The sequence below is a fragment of the Conger conger genome, chromosome 1 (assembly GCF_963514075.1).
Source record: "Conger conger chromosome 1, fConCon1.1, whole genome shotgun sequence".
Taxonomy (NCBI): Eukaryota; Metazoa; Chordata; class Actinopteri; order Anguilliformes; family Congridae; genus Conger; species Conger conger.
Window position 1 is genome coordinate 63,463,330 of NC_083760.1, and position 26,451 is coordinate 63,489,780.

Consider the following 26,451-nt stretch of genomic DNA (forward strand, 5'->3'; position numbering starts at 1 on the left):
ACCATTTAGAGGTCAGGTTCACTTCTGTTCACTTAGATATTAAGTGTAAATGGATTTTTGGCCAGGGGTGCCGAAATTTATGCGCACTACTGTATACTGTGTATATATATTATAATATTCATATTGTAAGAATTAATTTAAAACTGTATACAGACATCAAAAACAACTGAATTTATTTGCATGGAATTATTATGTTTGTATCATTTTTAATGTGCTGTCATCTTTGTTGCAACTGCATGCTTGCTTGCAACCCACACATGCATGTGCCCAGCTGGCTGTCTTGTGGTTTGATAGGGAGTAAACAAGCTGTTTTGCTTTCAGCCCAGTGTGACTTGGACATGGACCCTGGTACCTACTGTGGGGAATATGTGCAAAGATGGTACTTTAATAAAGCAGTCAGTGCATGCTCACTCTTCTGGTATGGCGGTTGTGGCGGTAACAGCAACAAGTTTAACACAGAAGACAAGTGTTTCCACACATGTGGCGCTTACAGTAAGTCCAGCATCCCCCAAACCGCTGTTGCCAACTAAGCAAAGCCATTGCCAGATTTATCAATATTTGAAGAGCTATATTCTGTCCCAGGGAATCCACCCAGGGAAATTTTTTCAAAGAGGGTGCATTTTCTCACCAAAAAGAAAGTGATTGAAGCAGAGGTGATTTGTAATGACTTCATTGGATAGTTCTGGTTACTCTGCTGAAGAGATGGCAAAGCTCTTCAGCAGAAAATGAAATGCAAACTTTCAGAACCTACATTTATTGATGCATGCCGCATGGCAATATATCTTGATTTCAGCTCTGGTTTATGTGATAAAGATGATGAATCAATAACCTTCATGATTTTCTTTTTTAACTAATTTGACTGGCCTTGCTTTCCACTGCAAGTGATGTTAACTGGCATGCAGTTATTGTGCCTTTAATGGCTGAGTATTCACAGTCACATCCCCCCATAATCTAATGAATACAAAATATACCAACAAAAACGACACATTAATTTTAAATGTATACACTTTAGCAACAGGAATAGTAACATATAATTTGGAGAAATTATATGTTACTATTCCTGACAAGGAGAAATTGGCACCTATAACTTTTTAAAACCGTGAATGGATTTCTCGCTCATGCCTGATATTTCCATATCCGTATATGTCAACCAGTATTTGGTCATTATGTCATTTTAAATATTAATGTTTCAATATGAAATATTGTTGTTATTTAATCACAAATAACAATAATTAAATTGAAGCTATTTTAAGCATTTTAAATGGACCATTGTGAAAATAATTCAGCAGTTCCTTTTGATACATTTGTTTAGGAGCTGCATTAATATTTCAAATGTGAGTGAAAAGAGGGTAGATACTGTGTTCATTTTTATGTCTAAAGTTGTCTCTATGTGATGGAAGGCAGCATAGGACAGCATGTTAACGAAAGCATCCAGTGTATTTATGAAAGTATAAGTATAAACAAATAAGAACAGTGATAAAATGATGAAAATCTCAGTTCACTCAATTTATTTTGTATTCATCAGGCGCAAAATTAAATAAATCTGGGTTTCCACATTTCCTGATTTTTAGTTATGATTAATTAATAAGTAATTATTGTAATTATATCGGCTGTGTTTTTATGGTTTTCACTTTTGTCGTGTTCACTTGTGCTTGCAGTTCCAGCTGTACTCCAAAGGACTGAAGATATGGGAAAACTTCATAAAGGTGAGATGTCGTCATTTGCATTTTAATATTAATATTTGTATGTATATTTCTAGTTGGATTCACATCTCCATTAAATTGTCATTAAAATTGCAGTATGATTATGATTAACATTATTATGTTTTTGTTATTAGTACTAGTATTTACATTTTACATACTTGTACTGATACATACATCCATGTGCAATGATTTTTGTTTTAAATTAATGAAATCGTATGTGTCCAGATGGTCACCTTGGCTCTCATTTTTTGGCCTCCACAGTTCTATGTTCCCTAAGGCAGGATGAGGGGAGCTGTCAAAACTATACCCTCAAATGGTACTTTGACATGGAACAGAAAGAGTGCTCCCGGTTCTGGTACGGTGGGTGTGGTGGGAACGACAATAGGTTTGAGACTCAAGAGGTGTGTGAGGCGCTCTGTCTGACAGTACGATAAGGAAGACCCAGAATCCAGTTCACTTTAGCCAATTAAATCACACCCCCAGTCGAGTTCATGTTTACTGGTGGAATCAGAAAATCTGGTATTTCCTGTATCGATCATTATGATAAAGCCACAGTACTGTTGAAAGAGACTGTTAATGGGTAAAGTGGGATGTATTGCTGATGTATTGTATTACTGTAGTGGTTTTATTTTCTTGAAGCACCTGCCAGCCCACGACCAAAACTCTCTTTTGCATACAGTATATTATTCTGACCTCTTAAAATCCCTTTCGATACAAATACAAAGAACCAATATTTCTGTAAGAACTACAAGACTATGTTTTGATTACAATCAATGCTGTAATACTGCCAGCTGAGACATTGTATATAGAAAAGGTGTTTTAGTCTGCAAAGATAGAATTAAAAAAACTGAAGGAATTTAATGTTATGTAATACATATTTTATAGCCATATGAACATCTTACATAGATAGTTATTGTTCATACATAATTGTGTAACTTGATTTGATGTAGAGATGATTAGTGTAGAATCTCCCCCCCCAAAACAACAAGCTATACAGAGACAGCAATACAGAAATATGTTCATACACAACAATTCTCTTCATAGCCTGTCACGCTACCTGAATAGAAAAGTGCACTGCTCCAGTAGTTATCTGTACATTGATTGTTGAAAACTTGATGGAATATGAGAAACAAATTGCCTGTTGCAACCTACTGTTGGTTATCTGTTTTTCATGAATGTAAATAGCCTGTTAATTTTTCTGGTTTTCGGGACATTGTCTGGCATCAGGGATATATATTTATAAAAGGATAACCATTTGAATAATGAACAATTGCCATTTACTGTTTAACCTTTAAGTTTAAGTTTCTTACTATTGACAATTTTAATCTTCATCTTTGGTGTTAAAATTGGAGAGAAAAAAATAAGTATGTGAAATATAATGTGAATCAGTTTGTGAACAGTAATAACCACATTCAACTGTATCAAATAGTTCATGTTTCTGATGCCTTGGTAATTCAGGTAATGTGTTTGCACAAATGTTTTATTGTGATCCCATACTCACCATAAAGTATGAGTGAATATATTCCTGTGAGTTCCTGTCATGTAATGTCACTCATTCAATCATGTACAAATGATCTTTCTTGCTTAGTATTCAGAAATGTAACCATCAGCTATGAGCTTTCTGTTATTAAATAAATCACAGGTGAAGTATATATGGAAACAGGATTCTTTAATCTCAGAAGCCTAAAGGAAAGCCCTCATCTTGTGGATTTTAGTAGTTTCAGTCATAAATGCATTCATTGCTTGCACAATAAACCCCAATAAAACTTACAGGCCTAACAGATGTCAGTTCTCTGCCTTTCTTTACACTCAGCCTGTGAGTTACTGTGGAACATCTGTAATTGGTTTGTGAACAGAGGGAGTAAATAAAGGGTCTGGCTTCTTATCTGTGCCCATAATAGGAGTTTTTCACCCAACTAAAAATGCCCCGTTTCTACATTTTGAGTTTTTTTTAAGTCTGATTTAATGCATTTGCATTTTACTGAATTCCTTTTCTTCTGATCTTTACATCTATAGGTAAAAAAAACCTGATTTTGAGAACATTTGACTGCAATCTTCTCAATCAAAACACAATGGCACAGTCATTTACAAGCATATGTATACTGTATGTTCAACAAGCTACAGTATATTAATCAAGCAACTATGATTTGGTATGTTTATTTCTGCAGGTCTCTTGAGTGCAATCAACTTGGAAAAAGCAGACAAATCCTAAATTCTGTACATTTTTAAATAGTTATGCCTATTTATTCGACAGAATGTCTGCAGTCATAGATGAATCACCAGATGGCACAGGAAATTGTTTTGCACATTTTATATGACCTGTATGAAAAACCATTTGTATCTAAAAGTAATTATTACCAACACTGTGTAACTTGACGCCCTAAATTATCCAAGTGACAGGGCGAAGTACAACGAAACCCTCAACCGCTCTATGCAAAATGTAGTGAACAATATTTTCAGTTAATTTACCTTACAATGGGTGTCACACAAGAACCACTCGTACAAACAGATTTGTTCTTGAATCTCTGGTACGAGTGATTTAAGAGAACTTGCTGCTTTCAACTTTCTCTTGAAGAATTTCTTCTTCGGTAGGAACAAAATTTACGAGTTGTCCAGACATCAAGTGAATACAGCATTCCATTCATTTTCTATGGAGATGTAATATACAGTGACCTTCCTGTTAGCTTCGACCACTCTGGCCCTTCTCCTCTGATCCCTCTCATTAACAAAGCGTTTCTGCCTGCAGAATGGCTTTTCGCACCATTCTCTGCAAACTCTAGAGATTGTTGTGCGTGAATATCCCAGGAGATTACCAGTTTCTGAGATACTGAAACCACCCTGTCTGGCATCAACAATCATTCCACGGTCAAAGTCACTTAGATCACATTTCTTCCCCGTTCTGACATTTAGTTTGAAAAACAGCTGAACCTCTTGACCACTTCTGCATGATTTTATGCATTTAGTTGCTGCCACATGATTGGCTGATTAAATATTTCCATTAACAGGCTGGTGTACAGGTCTACCTAATAAAGTGGTCACTCAGTCTGTTGTTCCTTATGTGTTAACAGCTGTTATTAAATAGTGAAGTACGATACAGCTTGACAAATAGAGACATAGACTTAGAAAGACTTTTCTTTGTACAAAAATGAGGCACAGTGGAGCGTATTCTGTTTATTTAACAAATCTCATTCTGAAGTCAACCAATTTAAAATTATTAGTTTTAAAGCATGAAGCAGTACATCAGTGGCAGTCTGTAAATACACACGGGCAGTAACCTACCATCTTTAGAAACATTTTGCAGCATTTATTCCAAATCCTTGTTCTTTATATTACGTAGATTTATATTATGTACACTAGTTAAATTTCAGATGGTTGAATACTAGGATTAAGGACAGCGTTTATTTCCACACTTTAACAATGCCATCTCTGGAGGCAGTAACAATGAAGCCCTGTGTGGTCTGGAAGGTGGCGATGTCAGTGATGATGTCATGGTGGCCCACAGGTAGGGACTCTGGGCCTCGGCGTGGAGTGTCCTCTGTGGAGCCACTCTTCTGCTTGCTGTGGATCTCCTGTGAGTAAAACATAGGGTAATGCTTTCAGGGCCCAAAAGCCTTCTTTAAGCATTCATAGTCATTCATAAGCAGTTATGCCCAGCATGTATCTAGGTGAGCTGCAGCTGATATCTAGAAAACTCAAATTTCATTTTTGGGTGAACTCTGCCTTTATTTCAGAAAAATAAAAGGGGGGGGGGGTCTCCCTTCAATCTCCTCTTCAGGAGGTGAAGTGCATGCTTAATTGGGTGATTGCAAGTCTAAAACGTTCCACTTATTCTCCCTAATGAAATCCTTTATTGTAATGACGGTGTGTTTTTGGTCATTGTCTTGCTGCATGATGAAGTTCCTCCCAATCCGCATTTCTTTGCAAGTTGGTAGACAATGTTTCGTTCCTTCTGATTCTTACTACTGAAGAGTGGTTTGCATCTTGTGATACAGCCTCTATTTTGCTGCTCTCTTAAGTCTTCTTGGAATGGTTGATTCACCCCTGCCTAGTGGAGATCTCACTGACTGATGTTTTGGGGTTTTTCTTCACAGCTCTCACAATGTTTGTCATCAACTGCTGTTGTTGTTGTTTTCCTTGATCGATCGGTCTGATGTCTGTCGCTCAGTACGTCAACAGTTTCTTTCTTTTTCAGGACATTCCCAGTTGTTGTACAAGCTATCCATGCCAATACAAAAAAATTTGAACTCAATTGAGGGGAACTGAATTTTTCACCAACCTGCACAACCTCAGTTCCTTCGATGATCTTGCGGTTGTAAAATACCGATGGACAGTGAAGAGAGTCATTAGCTCCCCCTGCTACAATGTAGGATCTTTCTGGGTAGGCGAGGTCCCAGAATCTGAAATTAACAAATGACACCTCAATATCAAACTATCTCAAACAGCCAGTCAAATCAACTCCAATAGTCACACTTTTTTTAAGCAAATAATTTATATTGGACTGATTCATACAGCGCATGGGGCAAAAACCAGGTGCAATTATTACAATGTTCCATCCTTGGGATGCATAAAATCTTGATTAGCAAATGAACAAAAATGTACAGTACAACCCTAACATTATTTGTGTTTATATCGTAAATGATTCATTTTGTTCCTGTCTTGTCTGAAGACACAGCTTGTAGACGTATACCAGTGTAGAATACACAGTGTAGAATACACAGTTCGGCAGTAAACTGAACGTGTAGGTCATAGGAACTGTGTGCACGTGGTGGCCATACCGGATTCTCATGTCAGAGCCAGCGGTCAGGAGAAGGGGGTTCCCCTCAGCAGGGCTGCAGTATATCCCGTGTACACTGTGGGGTGAGGGCTACAAACATGCAGACAGAAAAAAAATATATACACACCTTTTTTTCGCCAAAGTAGCATTACGTTGATTTAAAAAAATACACATCATACATAGATAATGTTACAAATTGCTATTACAGTTTGAAATAATTGTTTACTTCAATCTTTACATATGATTGCAAATCCCATTTGCCATTACTTGTGTACTAGCAACACACAGTGCTACCTCATCCTTTAGTAATCCTGCTAAAGTGCTAATCTGGTACTAAAGAAACCAGTCCCATTAAATGGTAAATGGTTGGCATTTATATAGCGCCTTTATCCAAAGCGCTGTACAATTGATGCTTCTCATTCACTCATTCACCCCCACACTCACACGGCGACGGCGATTGGCTGCCATGCAAGGCACCGACCAGCTCATCAGGAGCATTTGGGGGTTAGGTGTCTTGCTCAGGGACACTTCGACATAGCCCGGGCGGGGATCGAACCGGCAACCCTCTGACTGCCAGACGACTGCTCTTACTGCCTGAGCCATGGCACCCCATTATATTATGCACAGCTGAAAATAAGTGTGCTGTTAATGAAGCTCTAGAATCTGGTCAGCCACATGAAGGCTATTCCGGGTGTGAGATTGCCAAAAAGAAACAAAGATCAACTGAAAGCTGCTGCAGTGAAGGCCTGGTAAGGCATCTCCAAAATACATACAGTACGAAACGTATGGTGTATTCCACAGCTTCCAGACTTGATGCAGTTAATACATTTAAGGGCTTTGCAACCAAATATTAGGTTTTATTGCTTTGATATACTTTTAAGTCCATTAAAATAATCGACAAAAACAGGTGTTTCTGAAAAATGGTAAAGCATATAAACATGTAAATAAAAGCTGCTTTTGAAGTACACTGCATTAAATATGTTGTCCATGTATCCTAATGGGACTTTTTGAATGGAAATAGGGAAATTGACTGTTTTTAGATGCGACTGTTAAATTGCGATTTATGGGTATTTAAGATGGAGATCTTGTGTATGTCGGTCAATCTACCGGGGTGTATCCCAAGGGTCAATTCTGGGTCTATTTATATGAATGACATTAGCTCATTGGCAAAAATTAAACGCAGATGACACATTGTCCACTCCTGCACCCTCTCCCTGTCTAGAGCTGTCCAAGATCCCCAGGAATCTTTTAACTCTCATGCAGGCTGCTTTTAGTGATCTCAAGCTGGTGTTAAACTCCGATAAAACCAAAGATATGCATTTCACCAGGTCTGGCCCACAGCTGCTTATAAATACCTAGAAGTCTGACTAGATGAAAAGCTTACTTTTAAAATACACATTGACAATCTTCTGAAAAATACAAAAGATTAAATTGCAATGAAGTGAAAATCACAAACATAGGTAAAAGAGCCTATGAAGTTGCAAGATGCATTCAAAAACGAGCACCTCTTGAAAGATACATTCAAAAAGATAAATTCCTAATAATTAAATGCAAAATTCTGAAATTAACCAGACCCCCCCCCCCCCCTACCTCCCCCCTGCTGAACCATGAGATCACTAACAGTTCTCTGAACACAAGAAGTGCACATCACTTAATTATTTTGGAGCTGGAATGCAGACAGAGGATGTGACAAAATACAGACCTGCATCTCAGAGAGGGGAGGTGCAGAGCTGGCCCAGAGGGTGAACTTTCTGTCTCCTGTCTCCATATCCCACATGGACACCTCATTGTTCCCCTGGACAGCTTAAAAACACAGCAACACATCTTCCTGAAATCTTAAACACTTGTATATTTTAATACATTTTTTTATATATAGTGGGCCCCAGGATTATCACCACCCACCAATTATTTAAACGCCTGGGTGTCTATGTACAGGTGTCTCACCAGCAATGACTGAAGACTGGTACAGCGGGTGCATGAGTAGCCGCCTGATTCGTGCTCGAGCTGGGTGGGAGTGGTTAGAGATTGGGAGCTGAAACCGCATGTCCCAGCATGCCATGGTTCCATTGCATGTGCCTGTGGAGGAGAGGGGTGGGAGATTGAGATTAGGGAAGGAATCACAATTAAAGCAGAAAATATGTAAAAAATTGTACATCAAAACACAATGTTGCGCAAATATAAAACCCCTGCGGAACAAGCCACATTAAAATGTTTTTCCCATATTTTTCCACATGCGTAAAAAAGTGGGCTCTCCAGCAAAACCAATATTTCTAAGGACTTTACTGTACAAGACAGCGGCCTTTCGATGCGAATACGATTAGCATGTGCCGAAACGTTGGTCTGAACTGAATGCTGTGGAGTACTGTGAAACGTGACCCACAGTAATCACTCACTCACCCACACACAGCCAGCACTGGTGCATGTCTACAGCGAAGGAGGTGATGAGACCCAGACGAAGGTCATGCCGAAGAGTCCAGGCATTGGTGGGGCTCCGCAGGTCCCAGCCCACCAAGGAGCCGTTGACTGTGGCATAAGCCAGCACTGACTGTGTCCCTGAGTTGAAGTGGTGGACATCCACAACACATCCATCATCTTTTGGGTCCAGGAACCTTGAGACCGACAAGATGCAACCAACAGGCAGAATTTACATACATGTACAGATCTGAATGTTTATGTTGCTGTCATCATAAAACAGACAAAATGTTTAAAAACAATAAATTAAATTACTAACAAATAATAAAGAAATGTATTATTTATTTAATAAATAAATATCTATTAATAAATAAATTAAATACTCATTCATTATTAGAACAGAGGTCGAACCACATGTGAATTTACCGTAACCTCTGACAGTACCTGGTTTGAAATGGGTGAACTTTGGGAGATTTGGGGGGCTTGTTGGCTTCGATCGCCAGAAGTTGGATGGATCCATTGTCGGAGGCCACAGCCAGGTACTGCTGACAAAATGTCAAGGTTTTCACATGACCCCCAATGCGCGAGTAGGTTTGCACAGACCTGAAATCAGACCAAACTGCATCAGTCAATAAATCCTGCATCACCTCGTCCTGCTATAAATCACAGCATCCTGTCAGCCTTTTTACTGCTCCAGCGCATCCAGATAGTCCCATAAACTGTTACACCCAACCCTTCTGCAAATTCAACACTTGTTGACACCTCTAGGAGGGAGATGTGGCAGGTTCAGTTTTCATCATGTTTCATTGCCACATGACAGGAAATACACAAAAATATTCACCTTCATGAGTTCTGGGGAAAAATAATAAACTAAGGCAAAAGCCAAAACAAAGCAAACAGCCAAAGCTTTTCAGCTGGCCGGCTTTTCAGTGGACAAACTCTACAGCTGAAACTCTACAGCTCTTCAGCTATGTCACTTTTACTTTGTCTTTTCCACAGAAAGACAGCATACTTGGACCCATACCGTGCAGAGGAGCTTGTCTGGGCAGAGTCGATAACACAACCCATGTGCATGCACTCACTCCACCAATAAACATGGCCAAGACCACTCTGACGACCTCCACCAGATCAAACACCACAAACACATGCCGATGTACCTCCACCAGTCATGTAATACAATTTGAAATTATTATTTCCCATATGCAGAAAGGCACAATTAGTGCTAGCAACAGCTAGCAGCTGGACCGTTTTAAGGGGAGGAAAAAAGAATGTTCCGTCTCATCATTTTTGCTGAATAAAAAAAACTTTTGATCACAAAAAAAGAAAATATGAAGCTATTAGTGCTCCTCCCCCTTTTTTCTCCCCAAATTGGAAAGCCCAATCATGTAATCATGTGCTTATTGATGCAACCGCTGCTATCAATTTGGGACAAGTATTCTCCAGCGACGCATATGAAGTCATGCAGTTCAGGCCTACACATGAGTCAGAAGAAGACATTTCATGTGGAGCTAAACAGGGCAGACTTGCTAGCGCCTGATCGACCGGTGGTTGTCATTAATGAGGGATGACACACTGTAAGACTGGTGGAGTAAAACACTTCCATCCTTGTGTGATGCAAGAGCCAGCTGTGCGTCAGCCGGCAGGACTCCCGTAACATCAGTACTGGCTTATCAAGTTCACATGTACATAATGAAGAGCAGAGATCCCAACACTGATCTTCATGAGACTCATTCCTACAGCACCCTGCACGTTTTACCTTGCAGATCATTTCAAATTCACTCTACTCCTCTAATTCCTGCTGCTTTACCCGAAGAGCAGTTCAAGACAAAATGGTTTGTTAACTCTTCAAAATTCTGCATTTCTTGAGGCTCAACCTACCATGAAGCCTCAGCTAAGGAGTGCATCACATATACAACCTCATAGTTTAGCAGTAGTAGTATTGTTTAACTGAATTTGTCATTTGGCAATGTATGGAAACTGAATTTTGCAATGTAGAGATGAGTGCATACCCACAACTGTACATCCCTCACATGCCAAGTGACTGTAATGTAATGCATACTGCTAATGGTAATTTAACACAAAGGTTTTTTTCACAAAGAAAAAGCAGCAGAGCCATCATACTCCTGTGCTGAGTAAGGGGCAAGGGGTCATGTAAAAATACCTGGTGGTTGTAGTCTTTCCCTCCATTTTCTGACTATCCCAGATCTTCACAGTACCATCATTAGAACAGGTGGCAAAAATAGAGTGCTCATCAGAGACACGGATTCGGTTGACGGCTGACTTGTGTTCATGCAGATGTGCAACTAGCAAGCCCTTGGGATGCCAACCTAAAACATGAGAACAAACAAATTCTGGTCAGTTTTGGCGGCAGAGTGGCAGCATTGATAACATTACAGTACAATTTGAGGTTTATTTCCTAAAGAAATCTAAATGCACCCTTACATTTACTTTCATTATGCTGATTTTAAAGCTATACCAAATTAAGTCAACATATTATTTTAATATATTCCTCTCTAATTGTAAAAGTAAAGAACGGAATCAGTTACTTGAAGTATATTTTCCAACTACATACAATAAACCCGCTGACGCCTACCTAAAATACACTTTGTCGCACACAGAAAGTGGCTGGGGCAAACAAAAATATACACCAACACTAAAATATTTAGTCGAAAAACCACCCCAAAGAGGATTATCTCTTTAAACTTTAAGCAAATCACCCTCTGACGGCAAACCAACATCCTTATTGCACAACTGACAGAGCAAACAATTATTAATACTGACTACACATGAATAAATATATTCTTTCATGAATCACAAAAGAATACATGTTTATTGCATCCCTGTGAAAAACACAGAACTACTATTAAGAACTAATGTGGCATGTATGTTTTACATTCCCAAGCAAATAAAGAATTTGAATGAAATTGTCTTAAAACAACATTAAAAAAATCAACTGAATGTACATTTAAAACTATGAAAGTGGTTGGTGGCATTGCAAAACCATTTGAGTGGTTCGTGCATTGCACCGGTGTCTAGTTTTCCCTCTTTAAATAGTTCATTAACTAGGGTACTGTGCAAATAAGTAGTACAATCACAGCAGATCTGGGTAATGTTTATCAGTTCAATTTTACAATTCTCTCACAGAATTGTAAAATAGAAAATTGGTTTCAATTTCATGACTTTCTGAATAGAACATTTGAAAATATTTTCCTCTTTATAATTTTCATAATGAGATGATAAAGGTTTGTCCAGTGTGTGAATTCAGTGTCCCAATTTCCCCTGCATATTCCCCACCACTCTGCATGTTCTAGTGACAGGTTACCTCATTGTGAATCATTTATAGACATTTTACATCTACAAATTTGAACAAATTCTGGATTTCCCCATTTAGTGAGGGAAGTGAGAAAATTGATCATATTAAATTAGGATATGATCATTTCTATATGTCCCACCTGGTGGAGGAGGCCGGCTCTCCCATTCAGGGCTCTCGGTCATTTGCTTGGCCATGCGCTCTGCATTGCACTGCTCACGCTTCTGCTGAACCAGCTGCTGCAGCTCCATCTTGCAGGTGGTGAGCCGTCGCTGGTAGGTGGAAGTCCCGCCCATGGACTGCAACACTGGCATAGCAGGCAGAGCCGTCTTCCTGGGCTGGGTTCCGGATCCTTCTGTTACCTGCAGGGGAAGCAAGGTGAGGAAAAAGCAGTCAGAGACACTGGACCAATATTTTACACCTCCACTTTCCAACAAATGCAGATTTGATTAGCTGCACAGACAATATGACAAAATGGGGGTGGACCGATATCACCACTGGGAACTGCTCGTCGGCCCCTCCCATGCACATCCTATACACTTCCATACGGTTTACATGTTCTACAAGTGAACTTCAACCATTATTCTCAGTTACAATCTATGCATGGAAGTAGCTACAGCTGATAAGGATGAGCACTTCATCTATAAGAATAATTCCAGGGCAATTCCATGGCAACCCAGCTCAAAAACGGATTCAACAGTGAGGGATCAGACTACAGCATCATTAAAATTTACTTTCCATTTGAAAGAAACATGCAAGTTACTCCAAAATAAATAGGAAAGAAAATACACTACAAAATAATAATAGTCTTTATACCAAAATAACCTGTTTTTTGCAACGTTAGAGAATCCCTGGGATGAATAAACGCGAATAAAGACAGGCGAATGTGCGCGTGATAACTGTTCTGCGGTGAGGATACAAACGAGGAGCGGTAAGAGGGAGAAAGGGGAGAGAGTGAGTGAAGGAGAAATGAAAAAAATGAAAAGCATGGAGGGAGGAGCAGGGCAGAGAGAGAGTGAGCGAGAGAGAGGGGAGAGAGAGAGAGAGAGAGAGAGAGAAAGAGGAGAGAGGAGAGAGAGAAAGAGGAGAGAGAGAAAGAGGAGAGAGGAGAGAGGAGAGAGAGAGAAAGAAAGAGAGAGAGAGAGGGCGTGATGCTGTGGGCCCTGCGGTCGACCTGGCCGGAGGATGGGACATGATGGAGGTTAGGAATCGGGGAGGAGTCGGATCGCAGGGGGTTTCCGGGCGGAGTTCCCTCTGGTTCGCCACCGGGTGGGACAAGAACTTTAGATACCATCGGTGCTGCGGGGGCCACGCTGGGGGGCTCCAGGGACCCAAACATGCTTCTCCACTCTTCGTTCATGTTGGAGTCTTGCTTAGTGTGTTTCCTGGCTGGAAAACAGAAATAAACAAGCAGAACATTATGCATTGAGCAATTACTTCTTCAGCTATCCAGTACCCTATCAGTGCCCTCCCAGTAAGGTCATTACTGTATTTGAAGTGGAACCATTTTGTTTGGTTTGTGAAAGAAACCAGAACATGTACTTGTTAAATTGAGAAATGGCCAAAATAAAGACAGTATCACTGCCTTATGTTCATACTGTATATGGTCAAACATTAAACAGAGCAGATGGTGCTGTATTTACAATTTGGTCACTGGGAGAAAGATAACATTCATATCCTTAATCAGAAGTAATAACAACCATTACATGGGAAATAGAACAAATCCCTTAAACCATCATATCTGAACCATTTGCTTATCGTTAAAATAATTACCTATGATTAACTTTTAGATAGTGATCTGATAAAAGATAATGTGTCCATTATAACATTATAAGAAATCAAAGGATTTATTTTTGTTTTTGGGCACTCAACATGGGGCTGAACCGGTCCAATTCTCACCCCAACTATGTGCAACTGCATTCATGCGAGATGCCCAAAGTCGAGTGAGGGGATTGTAGACGCCTGTGGTTCTCATCTGAAGCACACGGTGTCGCCAGCCTGATTCTTTTCACCCCACATCCCACAGCTACGCTGGCATAGCGTGGACCCGTCACATGCAGCTCTGACATGCAGTCCACAGGTGACTGATTGAGCAGTGGGGTTCACTAGAAAAGGATTCATCCAACTGAACCCTCCCAAACCCTGGTTGAGGCGATCGCCGATTGCACGTCACCGTATGGAGCTACTGGCCACAGTCAGCCCAGGCATGGTCTGGATTCGATTCCACAGCGTGGTGCCTCAACCGAACCAGCCACTCTGCAGCCAAATGTTGTTTAAAGATGCTAAAATAAGGCCATTCAAGACTAATCTCGATGTCCAGCGTATGGGAACGCGGAACTCTTAAAGGCATACTATGCAGGATTTTCACCTTGAAAATATTATAAAATAACCACACTAAGGCCTTTGTACACACTTGCCAATTTTGTGCTCCTTTACCTGAATTTGTTATTAGAAAGTGTGTTTGGGATGTTTCAGGGCTTGTGTGTAGGGGAGGGATGTGGTTTCAGCTGAGTGTTTGTAACTAGCTAGCTACTGCAGTGGCGGAAGTGAAGAAGGTCGACAGGGCTCGCTCAAAAACCAGAGTCAACCGGTTGGAATTGCTTTTCCTCGCTGGTGACAGCTGTCTAACAACGGGGGGTGGGGGGTGGGGGGGGAGTGGGGGTCTAAAAAAAGGAAGTGAGTGGGCAGAGTTGAGGACAGAGGGGGATACTTCCTTGATGGTAAACAGGACCACACAAGTCAACAAAATCCTGCATAGTGCGCTGTATCGCCTTCAATATAACACTGTATACATCCAAAAACGAATTGTACAGATACAAGTTACAATTTCGTATGCCACACCATGCATGTTATGCGATGAAAACGTAAAAGGCAAAATTAAGAAACACTTAAGAATTGCAGGGACGTTGTGTCAAATATCACTGAAACCGAAATATGTTGAATGATACACTGACCATTAGTTCCAATGTTTTAATAACCCAGTTTTTTGGTATGGCATAACAAACCTCATGTGGGTTATTGATTTACAGCTATGAACAGGTCAGTGGTCAAGTCAATTTAGTCATCAATACTCCAACATTCCAACAGGACACTTCCATGCGATTGTAAAATACCAACTGTAAGACAAGGCTCTGCTGTTTGAATTTTAAATTCACACTTTAGTGCAACTGTATAATTAATTTAGTGCGTTTGATGCTTGTCAGTTCATTCTTGCTATGGGATAAGGGACATAAGTACTTTACATAAGTGCTTGTTTTAGCCATTATTAAGTTTTAGTTCACCCTCATAATTAACGTATATACATATATTAGAGGTCAGATATATTCAAAATAACATTAATTTTAAATTAAACAGCACATTAAAATGTTAATCTCAACTCATATTTAATGTAGCAAATCAGAATCCAAGCTTAAGTACAGTGAAACACTATTCAAGAGTGTTTTTCACACAATTTCAAAGCACACCATGCTCTTCAAGGCAAAATAATAATAATTTCAATGGTATACCAGAAGCAGTCATGATGAGGTCTGTAAACATAAAGAACAAGGTTCAAAGTACACATTTCAAAATGAGGACGATGACAATAACAATCAGGAATATTAGGAAACTGTACACAGGAATGGCAATACCACAGACCCAGAAGGTCATGCATTCTGTCCGCCGACCATCATGGCCAAAATGTGCTTTCACATATTAGTCACAGCTCTCTTCTATTCAAACCATGTATCAAGACAATGGAGCCAAATGGAAACTAAACAGGTGACTAATACCTATCAAAACTGTCCGGTGTTAAGTGTATCACACCGAGAAGGGTACATAGTACTGGTACTACTTGACCATAACAAACAACAGTAGCTGCATAGTTTGTTCGGATATACCCTATCTGGTAGGTATATCTGGTATACCCTTATAATAACAAAGGTCAGCTGTGGTCTATGATTTCAGCTGCGATGACGGTTATAATTTATGGGGTTTAAAATCCACTTTGAACAGCTCTGACATTCCTTCCAAATACAACACAGAAATTAGGCCTTGTGGGCTCCCTCTCCCCCACCTTTGATCTTAACAAAACAAATGGCTCAGCTTTTTACCCTAACATTTATCATCTGCTGACCTATATGTACATGTATTTTGGCCATGCCTATTGTGAGGAAATTAATATGACCAAAGCTAAGAGTCAGCTTAAACTGGCAAGTCCCAGCTCAGCAAGTAAACAGGGAAAATTCCTAAATGTCAGCTGAGGAAGAAAGATGGAGACAAGCCAACCAGTGTGTGCGGCATAACAATGTCTTAACCAGCTCCAGGCCCAACCTAACCTTTGGGACCTAGTTCTCTGGAAATGCAAAACAATTATATTTTAATTATATTAAACATACTTAAACACACTGAATGTTTTAACAGAATATTTAACTCTATCATTGGTTGTGCAAGAAAAGGTAAAAGGAAAAGGTTATAGTAAAAAGGGAAAAAGTTGTTCATGGATTTTTTTTTTTTTTTTTTTTTTTTTTTAAACACATTCTCATATAAAAAGCTTGTTGATGAACAGACAAAAAGAAAATTGTCACAGAAATTGATCCTCAAGATACTCTGGTTGTCCACAAAAATATTATTGGCATATTCATATAGAAAATATCGATGTAATACCACAGACATATTTTTGGGATTCACTTTTGGTCTTTATTGAGGTATTTCTGACTGCTTTTATGTTTAAATAAACACAAAATTATTGAAATAGAAAAATGTTAATGCCTTTCACCCCTAAATATGAAGAATATGTGATAAACATCACATTTTAGAGCCTAAGGTACAGTCATTGTATGTTTGGCACCTGTATGGGTGCCACCAGAATCATCCACAAAGAAATCGGAGATAAAAATAATGTATATTTTCTTGGATTTTATACAGTTACAGAGGGACAGAATAACCCCACATAACACATTTGTATGCAAAGTTGGTCCTGTGTATTATGTTTATTATCGGTTTACAATTGAATCTCAATACAATTTTTTTTATGCAGTATCACTATGAAAAAAGTTTTTTTTTTTTAAGAGATGTCAAACACTGAATGAGGTCAAATTGACCCCAACCATAATATGAAGGTTGATATGAATTATAACCAGGGTGACAGTCTAATACATGCACCTGCTCAGTCTGATTCTTGGGTTATGTACAGCAGTCTACATTTGTTAGCTTGCTAAACTGCATACGAAAGTAAGAGCAAGGGAATTACTACTGGACGATGGGGCTTCATTATTGTGTCATCAGTTAGATATGAAACAAATTCTGCTGCTGTCTACATAAATCTGTTGAAGCAATGTTTATATAAATAGCTTATAGAAACAACGAAGAAATTGACCACTACAAAGTTTTATTTGATTACGCAGACACGCGGGCTTGACAAATGTTCTTCTATATCAACATTTACAGTATAAACAGGAAACCTGATGATACCTAATCTTGATCTGTTTATAATCAAAACAATATGTAATCAGCAAAAATGCCAATTTATTCAAATTCGAAGAAAAGACTTGAAATGAATAATTATGCTATTAAGTAAATAAAATTCATTTGAATTAGGAAATTAAAATACTTGTTTAAAACACAAGGCAAACAAAAGTTCGTAAAGTTAATTATAGTGATCGTTCAACTTGCCAGACAGCACTTATTAACAGTTTGATTCACATTGGAGCCAAAGATAAGGACAAATGTTAATTGGCCTCTTTCCTCTAAATGATTGCATTAATGTAGTGTGTATAGAATAGAATAGAATTTCCCATTTTTGAGAATAAAATATCACTCAATGCTTGTGTTCATATTATACAGCGTTTCATGCTCATCTTTATCAAGGGTGCCAATAAACTGAGACTTAACTTATTTTCAATCTACACTACACTCTGCACTTTATTAGGTATTTTAGACATTTTTTAGACTTGTTAAGTCTTCTGCTGCTATAGCCCATCCACTCACAGCTTTGACACGTTCTGTGTTCAGAGATGCTCTTCTGCATACCACTGTTGTAATGTGTGGTTATTTGCGTTACTGTCACTTTCCTGTCAGCTTTCGAAAAGTCTGGCCCTTCTCCTCTGACTTGTCTTATTAACAATGCGCTTCTGTGTGAAAATCCCAGGAGATGAGCAGTTTCTGAGATACTCCAACAGTCATTCCACGGTCAAAGTCACTTAGATCACCCCCATTCTGACATTTGGTCTGAAAAACAGCTGAAGCTCTTGACCATGTCCGCATGCTTTTATGCACTTAGTTACTGCCACATAATTGGCTGATTAAATATTTGCATTAACAAACTGGTGTACAGGTCTACCCAATAAAATGGTAACTGAGTGTATATATTCAAGAATTTACCTACATACTGTATGCCAAGTGTCAATATACACTTCTTGCTTGGCACATCATAGTAGATGCATACAAATGAATAAAAATATGATTTGGTTCACAGAATACAAGGGAAACAAATGAAATCTCAAGCTATATTTAGAAAAATGTCACATTTCAAATGGTCTATACTGAGCACTGAGGTCTGCTAGGATACCAGTAATGGTAACAGCGCCAACTAATGCTAACAGTAATAGTGACATATTCAATATGGAAGTGATAGAGGCAGAGCCTACCTCTCTTGTCCTCGGTTTCCTGTTTGGGTTTGACGAGGTCCACCTGCCGGCCTGTGATGCCTAAATTGGCCAGGTCGATGATCCCACTCTGTGCGCCCTCGCCCAGGTGACTCTGATCCACAATGTTGGCTTTGGCCTTGTTTGACTTGAGCATGAAGTCCTTCAGAGCCAGCAGCTTATCCTCTTCAGACTCTGTCATTCCCTGCGGCCAGGGGGGGGGGGGGGGGGGGGGGGAGAGACAGGGAAAGGCAATTTAATGGACAAATTCTTGTGGCCAAAAAGAGCAGATCCTTCCAATTCCAGATGGGAGATTACATTTCCTCAGTCCTCTTCTTGGGTCACGCAGCTGGAGTACTTCTGTTCTGGACTAATCTGATTGAATACGGGATTTTAAAAAGGGTACAATACTCAGGACAATAGGTAACACTTGAGGATAATCTTTCTTTAAAAGATCCAGACCCTGTATCACTTCCCAAAGGGTGGATTGGCTCTTCAATTTGTGAATTACACGGAGATGAATATCTGATTACTAAATACAACTGTCCATATTACATCTTTAAAATAGAAAGCACTCCCTTGGCTCAAACCTCCAAGTTCTGACCTCCAACTTCTGGCCTCTCACCTGTGAGAGCAGCTTCTTCAGAAGCTGGGCAATGGCTGGATCCTCAGGAACGGGGCATTCTGGGATTGAGCCATTGCGTTTCTTCTGTCGGAACAGCAGGTGCCTGAAGAGGCTGCCAATGTCTTTGGAGCGCAGCGCATAGTCGAAGATGGAGCGGCTCACCGGCTCTTTTAGGACACTAAGTAGTACGATCTCTTTGTCAATCTGCCACAGGAAATGGTCCAGGTTATAATATATCACCACAAACATCAGCTGCTTTCAGTGAGGGAATTGTTCTGTCAGGAATTATACTTTGCATCTATTTCAAATAGGATTAGACTACATGCAAAGATGGGCATTTGGGGTGAATAATTTCAAATTAGCACCATTGCTAACAACTGCGAATTTGTACAATATTTCACAAAATACAAGCAACTCTACTTTCGTTTCTGTAATGCGGAGGCTAACGAGAAATCCTACAGTTTAGGAATGTCATCAGCTTGCTAAATGATATTGTCTAACCTGTATGATTGGCTGTGTGATGAATGGATTGAGATGGGGCATTAACTTGCAGTAGACGTCAGCGATGTTGAGGTGCTGTGCCACCACCGTGATGAAACCCACTGCCCCGTACCGGATCCATAGGTTGGGATGGCACAGGAAAGGAGCTGGTGTACAAAAAGTAGGGATTGAATTTCAGTGCAAGGAGGGTACGTTTCTTACCCTTACTATATGATCAAGCTCATCATCAAAAAATATGTGATATTTGCCTTGTCCATGGATACAGCACAGTGCGCCAAATTACTCCACTATATGCTGAATCCTCAGCGTCATCACGGATTCCAATCCCTGCCCCTGTCCCTTACCGATATCACTGACGAACTCATAGATACCGTGCCCCTGTCCCTTACCGATATCACTGACAAACTCATAGACGTCATGCCCGTCCCTTACCGATATCACTGACAAACTCATAGACGTCATGCCCCTGTCCCTTACCGATATCACTGACAAACTCATAGATGTGTGGCTTCTGCAGGAGGCCCAGCTGGCACATGCAGGTGAGGGCGTTGAGGGTCTTGTAAATGACAAACTCCTCTGCATCACTCAGGCCCTGCTGCAGCAGGGGCTTCAGGATAGAGGAGCTCTGCCAGCCCACATAGGCTGCCACACCTACAGGAGAGAGGCAGGCTTTAGTAGCAATGCTGGGAAATGACTGCTGTTAATATTAATCACTATTAATCTTACTATTCAACCATTGGGACAGAGCTGTGCCACATCAAAACAGCGTTCGCTGTGGAGTGAACTGCACACAAACTTCCTGGCCAGAGAATAGGACATAAATGTTGCTAAAAATGTGTCGTGAATAAAAAAAAAAAATGTATATATGGCATACAAATAATACAAAATACAGAACAAAATATATGCAGAAGAACATATGCATACGCATTGCAAAATACCGGAAGACAAGTTAGACGCTGAATATAAAAAAATATAAATAAAAAATAAAGAAATAGAAAATTTACAGCCAACAAAATTAGGTCCAATTTATATGACCCTTGTGAGCAACTATTCATGTTTTATGACTGACTGAGTAATGCTTTCATTTCCCCAAAAGATAAGTGTGAGTTAGCGACACCTTGTTTTTAATACTTAGTTAAGCACAGTCTTATGGATGACTGAGCCTAAACCCCCAAAAATCCAGCAAATGATGTGTGAAAAGAAAAAACATTTACGTGGGAATGTATGGTAGGAAACTGCACCTAACCCCTCTAGCTTCATGGCACCACAGGCTGGAGAGGGATTGGGTGAGTGGGGTGACACCCTTACCTACAATGCTGTCAAAGAAAGCCCCGCGGAGATGCCAGTCATTCTTGTCATTGAGAAAGGTGATCATGTGCGACAGGAGCACGTCGTTGGCCTTCTGTCGGCCAAAGAACACGCAGAGGCGTGTGATGCCGTTCTCCATCAGCGTCTGCTTAACAATGTTCTCTGGGTCACTCAGTAGGGTGACTACCTTCTGCTGAACCATCTCGTGCAGGGCCTGCAGCTCTGCACGGGGGGAGGGAATGGGAGAAAGAAGGAAATGGGAAATGGGAATGGAGAGGCGTGGGAAAGGAAGCAGAGGTGGAAGTGGGTGCATGAGGGAGGCAAGTAGCGCTATCTGCACACCACCATATCATATAGAAAAACACAGAGACCATTATTGATAACTAGAAGTTAGATTCTGTCAATATACATGCATTATCTTAGACACCATTTTACACAAATACTTGACTGGTTTCATAGAAAGTCAACGAGTGTCCCTTATGAAAACTTGTTAAGTGTTGCATTTTATGCTTTCTAACCTCAACTGGATATGAATGATATACATAGGCACATAGATAGCAGTGAAAGAAATACATGGTATAGTGTTATAATTTTAGCACTGCTATACACTCAGTGAGCACTTGATTAGGTATCAATTAGAATTATTTTTTAGACATTAAGTCTTCTGCTGCTGTAGCCTATCCACTTAGAGGTTCGATGTGTTGCGTGTTCAGAGATGCTCTTCCTCATACCACTGTTGTAATGTGTGGTTATTTGCGTAACTGTCACCTTTGACCAGTCAGGCTATTCTCCTCCTCTCTTATTAACAAGGCATTTCTGCCAGCAGAACTGCTGCTCACTGGATGTTTTTTGTTTTTCGCACCATTCTCTGCAAACTCTAGAGACTGTCGTGCGTGAAAATCCCTGGAGATCAGCAGTTTCTGAGATACTCAAACCACCCTGTCTGGCACCACCAATCATTCCACAGTCAAAGTCACTTATCCTGATGGTTGATGTGAACATTAACTGAAGCTTCCGACCCATATCTGCATGATTTTATGTATTGCACTACTGTCACACGATTGGCTGTTGAGATCATTGAATAAGTGGGTGTACAGGTGTTCCTAATAAAGTGTGTATATGTAGCAAGTACTTCTCACTAACCTTTTCAATAAACGAATAGGGACACGAAGCAATGCAATTAAATATTGACTTGTAGTCCAAAATGGCAGACAATGCAATGCTTTCACTTATCAAATCAACCTCCAATAACTGTAAATGTTTCAGAATTTTTGGAAATTAATTTCTGTGGAAAATGCATTACTGACTATTTAACAAATGCAAATGAAAGAAAGAGAGAAAAGTAAAATGTGTTTTTCTAAGATGGAAAGCAAATCTAATTCCCATATGAAAATCTTGCTTTTCAAGAGGAGCATTTAAGTATTACCAGAGTCATAATTCTCATTGGGATGAAGAGCTTCCTCCACATCTTCCCCATTCAGATCCAGCTCAGTGTTCAAGTTGTTTTCCTGGACCAGTTCCAGAAATCGCAGGGCTGTCTCAGCCAAATGGGCTATGTTCTCTGTTTGGGGAAAAAAAAACTCTGTCACTTAGTACATTAAGAGAACCCAGATCTATTGAAATTGAAATGCATCTCAGATGTCAGTCAGTCTTCTACAGCCTCTTTCGGCTGTAAATTAAGGCTTAAATAAATTTAGTGTGGCAACGGTTTCATAGTTGGAAATAATCATAGATTAACCAATAACCAAGTTTAAAAATGTCCTTTTAGGGAGTGCAACAAATATACATTTAGCTGATAGAACATTTGACCTAATGCCATTACAATCTTGAGAACTCTCCCATGAACCCACATTCTTTTTCACACTCTCTCCATTCACCTGCGTAGGCCAGTCGGACGATGGTTGCCTCGTCCTGTGCCAGGTGGGCAATTCCAGGAAGAATGTACTCTGGGTAGATGTTGACATCGTTGCGGGGCACCTCCTTGACCAACGCCAGCACCTTGGTCAGGGTGCGGACGGCCTCGGCCCGCACGCGGGGCACCGGGTCATTGCAGAAGTGCAGCAGGTAGGGCGTGATGCGGTCCAGCAGGATGTCCACGCTCAGCCGCTCGGCGAGGTGCAGCACTAGCTCCAGCGCCGCCAGCTTGGAGTCGCAGGAGCGCAGCGTCTGCAGGCAGGACGTGATGACGGACACCAGCACCACCAGCCCGTGCTCCTTGGTCGTCTCGGACTCCACCGCCGCCTTCTCTCGCGGCTCGCCGCCAGACAGGTTGTGCAGAATGTTATCCAGGTCTTTGCGAATCACCAGGACCCGTTCGTCCGCAGACTGGAAGGTCTCCTTGGCGAACTGGGCCATGTAGGGCTGCAGAAAGGTGTAGAAGATTTCCGGAAAGGCCTTCCCTTTCTGCTGCTTCAGATATTCCTCCGCAGTCAGACGTTTCTCTGGTTGTCGTTGCACCATCTGCGCAACCTGAATGAAACGCAACAGCATGAACACAGACAAACAGGCAGTCATGGCAAAAATAAGGCACAAACAGCCGAAAGAGGAAAAGGACAGGGTGTGGCAATTGTAGAGACAGAGTACAACAGAACAACATTAAAAATGCTGAAATTAAATTGGCAAATTAAGTAAATTAACAAAATTCATTGTTGGACCGAAATATTTTGTTTTCTGACATGCAGGGCCTGTTTTTTTCCCCCAAAAATGTTATGTGAAAGAAGGGCTTCTTCCATTACCAATTCTCTGACACTTTGGTCCTCAATTTTCATCAGGACTTGCTCAGTCTGAAAGTGTCCTTTGCGGTAGGCAAGCAGCTGAGACAGGTCAAACAAAGGATTTCCTTCTGTGAAGAGTTCTGCTATCACACAACCTGAAAGACATTGAAAAGATAATGCAATGATAAAAAACAAACATTTATACCCACTGTTTTCTTAATTTATTAAAAAAGGTAAAGTATCTAAGATTTAGTAACAAACAGGAAATATTGTTGTTGAAATCACATTTAAATGACAACATGCAGCACACACAGGTAAATTTCTCCATTACAGGGAAATCACAGATGTTCTGTGGGAAACATTTCGGGGGAAACAATAGCACCTGCTGAGAATATGTCCATGGGTTGCTTAAGTTCTCCTCGAGTCCTCTGGCTGTTACTGGACAGGTCCACCAGAGGAGTGGTCTGATCATTCTCTGTGGCAAACATGCTTCCATCCACAAAGCGCTCAGGGGCAATGTAACAGGTCCTCCTCCTAGAGGTGTCAAAGAAGTAATTGAAGTCAGCTGGGTTGTCCTCGGGGAGGTAGGTGGGCTTGAAGCTGGCAAAGTCTGTGAGAAGGACCCAGTTCCAGCTTGTCACCATGATGTTCTCAGTCTTGATGTCACCATGCCTCACGCCAGACTTGTGCGCCTGGTCCACGGCATTCAAGATCTGGAAGGCAATCCACTTCTTCTCTACGTTGTTGAGGAAAGGCCGAGTGCTGATACGGTCATACAGATTGTCACGCACGTACTGCCGGAAAAGTATGGCTGCCTTCTCGGTCATCGTGGCCTTCTGAAAGGGCAGGCAGTTCTGGCAGGAGAGCCGGATCTTCAACTCCTCCAGCTCATCTTTGTAACTGGTCAAAGGCAGCGAGGGATCCTGAATAGCAAAGACCTTGACGACTACCAGTCCCTCCCGATGTTTTGCCCGTGCCACTTTGAAGAATCTGGTACTACCCAGACTCTTGTCATACTCATAGTCGTGAATATCTGAGAAGTAACTGTCCACAGACAAGATCTGAGATGGAGCGATGCCTGCAAGTTGGTTCCCCATAGTGGTGCTTCAAAATGTTCAATGTTACGCTTTGTCCTGATCCAAAATAGAAAAACAGCATCAGATAGCGTCTCCACATGTATAGCATCACAACATTTATAGTAATTACCAGGACTGAAATTATTACTATTACTAATCGTACATACTTGGTACAAATTCTCGCCAACACGGTTAAAAACAATGCATGATGTGCAATAAAAGTTACAGCTAGCGAAGTGTGCATAGAAAGTAACGCCAGTTGACAAACGTTTACCTTCGCACAGAGATTACCTGCACGTGTATTTAATACTTACGTCCACAATATTGCTATAAATTTGGTTCGCAAGACGGCGACAATGGAGAATGGAAGTTCTTCATAGCTCTACTTCGCTACCAGATTATATTAACAGCGCGACGAAACAGCTATCGGTGCTTGCTAACTGCTTGCTAGTAAAATAATGGTGAAAAATAGACTAGCTAGCTAGCTACATGGCAAAGGCGATGAGCTATCAACATTATATCAAGCACAGTGCACATAAAAGTCAATATGATGCAAGTTATTATTTACCTGGGTCGTACTGCGGATGGTAGCAAGAGAGCGACAACTAGCTAGCTAGCCAGTGAGCTGACTCACTTCTCTGTAGCTAAGGTATTTCGTACTCTTGGTAAAGTAACCAACATTTCCATTGACTGAATGATAAGTTTCTGTCAATGCCTCAAAACGAGAAATCTACAGTAGCTAACTCGTTAAGCTTTTACAAACGATGTCGTTTGCGTCCCCGTATATCCGGATGACATGTACATATTGCAAAGATGTGCAAAAAAATATCCCTCCGCTAATTCATCGTCTCTTGTTTACTTCCTGCAGCCGTTTTAGTGTATCCGGGAATAGAGGGAAGCATCTCTAGATTCGCTGGTTTCTCACTTTCCATTCTGCATGGTTCTGCAACGTCCTTCATGGTTTGGCACCGTTCTGCACTACCAATCACTGACCTTGATCGTTGAAGCCTAACCATAAGAATTGAGCGGATTTTACGCTCATAACACGATCCATTTCGCATTTTGCGTTCGCATTAGAACCAAACATTCAACCACAACTAGGGTTGCCACTCCTCCTGGATTCTCCGGGACTATCCCGGATTTTTGTTGTCTGTCCTGTCGACGTATTTTCGAGTGTTGCATACATTAGTATTGCTTAATGAAACGTAGACAGCGTATCCAGCGTTCATGTATAATTTGGCAGCATTAAAAGGCATTACATTTCTGATGTATTTAAAATTAGTTAGGCTAAACTTGACTCTTTGGCATACTTTCTTAATGTGTGCTTTGAATGACAGATTGGAGTCAATAATGATACCCAGATATTTAAATTGTGGCACAATGCTAATATTTTTACCTGAGATTG

At 40.5% G+C, this 26,451-nt stretch overlaps 2 protein-coding genes across 5 annotated transcripts in view; one reads left to right on the plus strand and one right to left on the minus strand.

The window, feature by feature from the left end:
- The window catches only part of LOC133138437 (collagen alpha-6(VI) chain-like), a 58,035-nt gene extending 54,553 nt beyond the window's left edge, over nucleotides 1-3,482 (plus strand). The window contains exons 40-42 of the mRNA XM_061257210.1: nucleotides 322-492; nucleotides 1,659-1,706; nucleotides 1,965-3,482. Coding sequence (XP_061113194.1) covers nucleotides 322-492; nucleotides 1,659-1,706; nucleotides 1,965-2,137 — 392 coding nt within the window. The 3' untranslated portion in view covers nucleotides 2,138-3,482. The remainder of the gene's footprint in view (nucleotides 1-321; nucleotides 493-1,658; nucleotides 1,707-1,964) is intronic.
- Nucleotides 3,483-4,859: 1,377 nt separating this feature from the next.
- On the minus strand, nucleotides 4,860-26,023 carry pik3r4 (phosphoinositide-3-kinase, regulatory subunit 4). 4 transcript variants are annotated; one of them, XM_061262634.1, is made up of 21 exons: nucleotides 25,615-26,023; nucleotides 24,353-25,103; nucleotides 23,992-24,125; nucleotides 23,134-23,725; nucleotides 22,683-22,817; nucleotides 21,257-21,478; nucleotides 20,426-20,599; nucleotides 19,949-20,094; nucleotides 19,448-19,651; nucleotides 18,826-19,027; nucleotides 15,706-15,726; nucleotides 13,374-13,588; nucleotides 12,342-12,561; nucleotides 11,051-11,216; nucleotides 9,334-9,492; nucleotides 8,875-9,086; nucleotides 8,422-8,553; nucleotides 8,180-8,280; nucleotides 6,479-6,567; nucleotides 5,980-6,100; nucleotides 4,860-5,272 (listed from the first exon to the last, which is right to left on the minus strand). In XM_061262634.1, the coding sequence occupies exons 2-21, from the start codon at nucleotides 25,065-25,067 to the stop codon at nucleotides 5,102-5,104; spliced, it is 4,131 nt and encodes a 1,376-aa protein (XP_061118618.1). In that variant the 5' UTR covers nucleotides 25,068-25,103; nucleotides 25,615-26,023; the 3' UTR covers nucleotides 4,860-5,101. The 4 variants fall into 4 exon arrangements, with proteins under 4 accessions (XP_061118618.1, XP_061118635.1, XP_061118627.1 ...); XM_061262651.1 differs by having other exon boundaries at nucleotides 13,491-13,588; nucleotides 25,615-26,022; XM_061262643.1 differs by lacking the exon at nucleotides 15,706-15,726 and having other exon boundaries at nucleotides 25,615-26,022.
- Nucleotides 26,024-26,451: the final 428 nt, after the last annotated feature.